A 7,776-nucleotide genomic window follows, 5' to 3' on the forward strand; every position below is an offset into this window, starting at 1 on the left:
CCGCTGCATTTTGCTATGTGAAAAGGAGGAATTCAGCCACTGTATCCAACAATTTAAAAACATCTGAAATGCAGAATATTTTAAATGTACCAGTTCAAGCAAAATATTTCTTTCCAATGGTCAATGTGAAGGTGAGCTAGACTTTTCTTCCAGATGTTATAGGTCTGCTAAGCAGACGAAAAGTAAGCCTGACAGATAGTTCTAAACATTGTAGCACCTCACGCCTGTATGAATTTACTAATTTTATATTAGTATATCTCTAGCAACTGAAAAAAAAAATAAAAAAGTTACTCCTGGGTTTTTCAGCATAACAGCAATTCAGATTAATTTCTGAAGACACAGGACACATCTGATCAGTCCATATAATCCTTCTTTCAAATAGTTCTTTAGCAGCCATTGAGGCTATTTATCCAAAACTGCAATCAAAAACTTAAATAGTACAAATATTATGGTTAACTGAAACGTGAGGAATATTTGCTTCCATGTAAACGCGTGGTTAATCTTTCCTCTAATATCTGCAATATCTGATATTTTTTGTCTTGCAGGTTTCTCCAGTACCTCCCCCGGAAAAGAGTCTTCCACTTTTCTGAAGGGATATTGACATAAGTTAATTGTAAAAGAAAAGCTTCTGCAAGACAGATGACTAAAGGTAACGGAGAAGATCCAAAACCTGGAAGTAGGATGGAGCGCATTCAACAAGGAGTCCGGAAACGTACACTTTTGGCAAAAAAAAAAGTGCAGAGCATAACAAAGGATGATGTTAAAAGTTATTTATTGAGGAACGCCTTTGTGCTCTTCACCGTTGTTGCTGTGATTCTCGGTGAGTAATTTGTTCAACAGGAATATTCTGTTCTCCAGTGCATTTTACAATGACGATTTGCCTGGGTGATTTGCATTACAAATGAGATCCCGAATTCTTCTGCACTGATAAGAATGTTCTGGCTTGGAGTGTTTTGGCTTTGACAGCTGCATGTTGAAGTTTAGGGAAGAGGTATTTTAATTGTTCTAGTATTCCTAAGGAGAAATTTGGTGAAAAAAATCAGCTGTTTTATGGATTCTTCTCTTAAAGAATCAGACACAATAACTGAATTGAATGTTTTCAATGAAATATTTTTCTACCAAAACCAGCTGCAGCAAAATGCTTAGGATGTAACTTTTATTTATGTAATATATCAAAAAATTACTCCTTGCAATGACAAACATAAATCCTCAAGGAAAGAAATGGAGTGACATTTCTAAGCAAAGGTATATATTAGAGCCTCAATCTTTCCAGTTTTCCCTTGATAACTGCAAAACAATCAAACTTAAGTGCAAGCTTATGCTCTTCCAGTCACTCACAATCTTACACATGCATCTTTCAGATGCAATTGTGGCAACAATGGCAATGATACTTATTCAAAGGACTGCAAGATAGCACCTGATTAAATGCCTTTTTAGAGTGTATGGAGAGGAATCCAGAACATCAAACAACGTTTAGTTTTGGAATGCACCAAAACGTCCATTTAAAATTTACTGTTGCTTCATGTTTTGAATTTACATTAGAGAGAGAATTTCCTGAGAAAAACAATTTAAAACAAATTTTTCTTCATATAATTACATTATCACTTTTTGCAATTTTCCTTTAACTACTGATTTTCTAAATGACACCAAATGTTTCAGGAAACATTCTTATAGTGTGAGCAAGAATATTATGGCTCTATAGTATGACTCTCATTTTTATTTTCTAATTAGTTTAAAATCCTAAACTGTTAATCTGCTCATGAAAACCCAAATGTTAGCACTTAAAGGGTATAGATATCCTACACAAATGTAGGCCCTAATGTCCTTGATAATGTTGTTTCATATAATTCTGCTTGCTATGTTTCTACAACTTGTTTAGGAATTAAAATTTTAGGGCTTTACCATTTGTTGCTTGATACTACATCTGCAGGGTTATTTTATATCAGTTTCAGGTCTGATGGTCTTTTTCTGGGAGACAACTATATTACTTTGCATACTGGTAAAATAAAGTACTTTGTTGCTATAACAGAAATTTCAGTCTGTCATATTTATCAACAGTATTTGATCACAACTGCTTTTATTTCCTAAGTAAGAATCTGTTCAATGCAAAAAAACTCCATTAATATCAGGGGTAAAATATTTAGGTATTTTATCTACAACTGGCACACAAGGCAGAAAAAATTAAGCAGGTATTGAAACACTGTCCAACCTCAAAGGATTTCAATTCTTTGATTGTCACCTGTCTATACTGCACAAGACCACGAGCTTTTGCAATTTTTTCACTGTCAACTAGCTCCAGCGTGGCTCTCATAAATCTGGCAATATGGGAACAGAAATGTAGGCTGGACAAGTTTTTTTACTGTTATTGTATGTTCCTATTAACTTTAGATGACTAGTGACAAATGTCTGCCCACAGCTCCACTACCACCTACAGCAACAGCATAGTGCCAGCAAGGCTGGAACACAAGTTGGGGAACTAATGGAAATGTGCAGCATGGGATGTGCTGGCTGCTCCAAATCTGTTCATGAACATACAGACGTATCTGGTGTAATATGTGGGAAAAGATCTTATCATTACTATGATGGAATACTCAAAAATCTTCTCATGTTTGTCCTTCGTGGTGTAATTTTACAGTATATATATGATTAGATTGGTAAGTTTGCATCTGATAGTTCATAAGAAGGTAAGATTTGGGGGTTTTTCAGAGAGTTTTTTGCCACTGTGAAAGTATTCAGAAGTAGGGAACAGTTGGCTGAAGGGTTTGGAACACACTCAGTGGTTGAACTCCATCTGTCTAGTTTGGCAAGGACTAAATTGTTATCATCTTTCAGTTGTTTGGTGATCTGTGGAAAATCAGATGGTGGGCTTGATCCTTTTCCTAGCAGACAGTAATCAACATTACAAAATTAACCCAAATTAACCTCATCAGAGATGCCTAGATGTGAATGCAAGTGGAAACCAAACTATACTCAGACCAGGGTTGAATAATTTACAAGAAATTATGCTTAATGCACTCTGCAATCTAAACAGACAGATGACATCAATTTTCAGTCAGTTCAGCAATTTCCATAAAGACTAAACTCAGGAAAAGTAAAATTTTAGCTTAAAGAGAGCAATATTTCTTCAGAAACATTTATTTCAGGCCTCTTTTGTCAAGGAACTGAGACGAAGAAACCTATTTAATACAGCATGTCCGATTTCTTTGCTGAGCAGGATTGGTAGTGGTAGAGGTTAAGTGGATAGAACCATATGTCTTAGCCCAGTTTCAGGACTGTAGTTTATAATGGGCACTTGAGTTTGTGTCTGTGGAAACATGCACTTTGTTATGAAGCGGGTAGCTGCAACATGCACTTGCTTGTGTCGCATACTGGTAGAGTAGAGATTTTCTGGCATTCCCATGATAAGGACAAATACAGCCATTTGTCCCAACTTCTGTGGTTGCTCTGATTCTGAACTGGATTCCAAACTGAATTCACTAGCTGCTACAATACAAAACCAATTAATCTTTAAAAATCTAATTATGAAGATGTGAGAAGTTATGCTTCATGTTGAGAATTACTTAGCACTATTCTACATTTTTCAGAAACCTCACAAAAGGTCCTTCTGACTTCACATTCTGCATAGGTAGAGTCTGTCTTGCCCATCATCATTACCATCATTGTTGCTATTTTCAGTGAAATTTGAACTGCTTTCAAACCCTTTGAAAAACTTTGAGAATAGCATGGTTAGTAAGTGAGTAATGACGCCATTTTTCAGATTCTTCTTTTCAGACTTCTTCTTTCTTCAGTTTCTTTCTTCTGTTGGTACACCTAGAAATATTAAATTAGTTTTCTGCAGTGGATCTTGGCAAGAGCCAATAGATGAGAACAATTATGTGAGGTGAACTTGGAGAGCTGTCCACTGGCAAATTCAGAGTGTCACAATGACCAGGAGCAATTTAAGGTAGGCTAGGGGTCATGGTGGGTCATGGAAAATCTGCAGGAAGTCTTAGAAACTTTGAAGTACTAGCCAAATTACTGGCAAAATCTCAGGCAGTGCCCTCTCTCCCACGCTACTTAGCTCCATCATTCTGTCCTCAAAATGCCTTCCTTTCAGATACCCTTCCTTCAGCAGACTGTCTTGATTCTCTGCTACTTACCTCCCATTTTCCAAAAATGCCACAGGAGCCCAGACTCTGGCAGGACTCCTAAATGCCAAAGAATCTCCTGTGGATTCTGAACTTGTATGGAAGGAAAGATTGAGACACATAGAGCTGCTGAGCAGAGATCCTGAGAAGCTGTTCACAGAGAAATACTGTTTTAATTGAGGGGCTCAGTGAAGTAGAGGGGGTAGGTTGTGGAGCAAGTGCTGTAAAAAGCAGTTTCTGCATAGTGATGAATCCAATATAGCTCAAAAGTGCTAGCTGAAATCCCCTTCACACTGCCGAAGTTGTGTGCTGTAGCTGTCCACTGGGACAATGTCTCAAGAGAGACAGAGGTGGATGCAGTTCTGTGTTCTGGCTACCTGTCCATCAAAGGGAGTGCAGGACTGTCAGCATCATTAAACACAGTCTTCTGTAATTGTCGGCAATCTCACAATAGATGTGGAAAGTAGACCCATACAATATGTGTTCTATGACACCTTGCACGATATATAAGGTTCCAAACATTTCCAACATCTTTATTTCAAAAAGTAGTTAAAAGTACAGGAAGAAGACAGGAGAGATGAAGGCATTGCCAATGTCTCTGTCCCTGAAAGAAGCAGAGATAAATAAAGCCTGCAGATGATCCTTCATAATACAGAAGGCAAAAATCCCACAAAACCCCTAAAATATCTGAAGAGTGAAATCAGATTCTCCAGTCTCAACACACTCGTGGTCTGACCAATAGTCTGAAGTGAGTCCTAGAAGGTACAAGTCTGTCATTCACACAGGTAGACAGAATCCTGGATAACACCCACAAAAAAGACAGTCTCCTGTGTGTTTAAGTGACATCTTTCCTGCTACTGGCAGATCCTCTGTATCCACTTAAGTCTGAGGTTAACATAGGCAGGGAAGGGTATTTGACCCCACTACACATTGACAATGAACATGATGACGGTGCCTAAGGCAGCCTCAGTAAAATTTGCATGAGAACAAAGCAAAGACCCATCACTACAGGAGAAACAGCTGCGGGAGGTCAGTCCTAGGTGAGAGAATATTATAAATTATAATCAGAGGAATGTGATACCATACAAAATATTAAGATATATGTAAGAAAATCAAGTCAGCTTGGGGACAGCTAAGGAGAAATTAATTCTATTTATGCTAAACTCAGAGGCTGCCTCTGTCTCAGTGCTCTCCAAAAGAACCTGCCCAGCACAATTGCTTTCTCACTGACTGACAAAACCTTCCCAAGTAATCTTCTGAAAATAATGCTACGCAAAGACTTATCTCTTTTTGAAGTTAAGAAGTTGTTATAATTTGGGGGAAAAAAAACATAAACAAACACCTTAAGGTGCAGAGTAACACCTAATTCAAAGAAGAGGTCCCTTTTCAAAAAGGAAAAAAAAGTCTAGAAATAAAAAGAACTTTAATTCTGTTATTAAGTAGCCAGTAATAAAAACTAGACTGCAAAACATGGTCAGCATGCTTGCTTAGCAGTTACTTGCAAAATAAAACTATATTAATTTATTATCTTACTGTACACTCTGGTGTTGCTGAAATGAAACAGCACTGGTTGTTGGACATGGCACAGAGTAACAACAGTAAATTTGGCTACTTTGTGAATCACAACTGTGCATTCTGGAGACAGCAGCTATGTATATATGCACAGTAAAGACTTAGAATGTGCTTAGACTTACTACCTTCTTATTTGCTCTAAATTGTCAAATTAGTGGGCTTGCATAGTGACGCTCAAAAGTAGTATGAGTAGTGGAGTGGTCATAAAACTACTCAGAGAAATACATTCACTGCACTCTCCATACAGCTTGTGAAAACTTAGCTGAGATTCTCAAAATTCTCTCTAGAAATTATATTTAAATTTATTTATGTAATATCACTTCTTACAAAGCAGATTTCAAGGCTATTGTGGGTGGAATGCAGGAAAGTAACTACATGAGACATTTAGGATGTTTATTGGGTTTCTCAGAGATTTTATAAGAAAATTCCTTGAATGCCAGTAGAATACAAGCATAAAATGCTGTATAATGTATGTTACAACAGAAACATCTCAAAGACTGTAAAAAAAAATATTTATTGAGCATCAAAGAGGACTAAAAAGGTATTTCAGCATCAAATGAATTAGTATTAGTGCTTGCCAATCCTTTCCACTTTTCAGTAAGCATGTACTGGAGTCATTATGGTGACTGCAAAGTGGTACAAAATCATAACCAATGTACCAATGATTTGTATGCTGAGTAAATGTTTAACGTTATTAGATCCCTAGTAGCACCCTAGCTATTGTAAAGCTGGAATGAGTTGTCATCTGCACTGGAATGCTTATGAGATGGCCACAATGAAGGTGTAGCTGTTTAGTTGTTTATGAATTCCTGAAACTTTCTTTCGTGTGGCTTAAATTTCTCACACAATTTCTTGAAATAACCAGGCACATAAATGTTTCCAGGGATTTTATGATACCAAAGCAAAAATATTTTTATAAAATACTGATCTTTTTGGTGAATCAAACTAAAGTGCTTTTGAAAAACTATACAAAGAAATCTAACATTAAAGAGAGGAAAATAAAGAAATTAGGTCTTCTGGATGTTACTAAGGCTGCTAAAAATGTAAGATATAAATGCAGGCATTGTGATAAATGTACTGTAGCACTGACTTGTACATCAGCAGCTGAAAGATTTTGGTTTTGGTTTTTTTTTCACACATTAAAAAAATTTGGTATTTGGGAACCATCAACTGCATAAAATAATCCATGCAGTCACACTAGTTGTGTATAACCTCTATCCATTCTCCCAATTCCTTTTGTTTACTGTGGATTCCCTTCAGATTTTGTATTTCATTCAATTTCAGATTACAGCTGAGTAATCGTCTCTCAACAAGAAGGACACTGAGGCACTGGAGCGTGTCCAGAGAAGGGCAACAAAGCTGGTGAGGGGTCTGGAGTACAGGTCTTATGAGGAGAATCTGAGGGAACTGTGGTTGTTTAGTCTGGAGAAGAGAGGGCTGAGGGGAGACCTTATTGACTCTACAACTGCCTGAAAGGAGGTTGTAGTGAGGTGGGTTCTCTTCTGCCAAGTAACAAGTGATAGGACAAGAGGAAATAGCCTTAAGTTGCACCAGGGGAGGTTTAGATTGGACATTAGGAAAAATTTATTTACCAAAAGGGTTGTCAAGCATTGGAAGAGGAAGTGGTAGAGTCACCATCTCTGGAGGTATTTAAAAGATAGGTAGATGAGATGCTTAGAGACATGGTTTAGTGGTGGACTTGGCAGTGTTAGGTTAACAGTAGGACTTGATGATCTTACAAGTCTTTTCCAGTCTAAATGATTCTGTCATTCTATGATTCTGTGGGATTTAGCATACAGTGTGATATAGTTTCTCAGCATATTACAGCTCAGTTCAACGCAGAGCTGTGAATCAGTAAGGCAATGCAAGTGAAAATAAAGAAAAACAGTAAGGAGCTAAGACATTTCTTCCTTCTATAATAATTTCTTCAAGTGTGTAGTTCACAGAATATGCTATGCTGTCTACAATGTGTATTAGAAAAAAAAATAGGATTCTGACCAAGGAGTTTTAAATTAGTCATCGATACAACAAAATTAGTCTATATGGAATATGGAAGAAGCTATGGAAAATAGGGAAA

At 37.1% G+C, this 7,776-nt stretch overlaps 1 protein-coding gene across 1 annotated transcript in view; it reads left to right on the forward strand.

Moving 5' to 3' along the window:
* Positions 1 to 639: 639 nt before the first annotated feature.
* Positions 640 to 7,776, forward strand: part of LOC104547978 (excitatory amino acid transporter 1-like) — a gene marked incomplete at its 3' end in the record, with an annotated part of 43,218 nt that continues 36,081 nt past the window's right edge. The window contains exon 1 of the mRNA XM_010193872.1: positions 640 to 820. Within this exon, the coding sequence (XP_010192174.1) occupies positions 640 to 820 (181 nt within the window). The remainder of the gene's footprint in view (positions 821 to 7,776) is intronic.

This window comes from Mesitornis unicolor, unplaced genomic scaffold, assembly GCF_000695765.1.
Source record: "Mesitornis unicolor isolate BGI_N332 unplaced genomic scaffold, ASM69576v1 scaffold12641, whole genome shotgun sequence".
NCBI lineage: Eukaryota > Metazoa > Chordata > Aves > Mesitornithiformes > Mesitornithidae > Mesitornis > Mesitornis unicolor.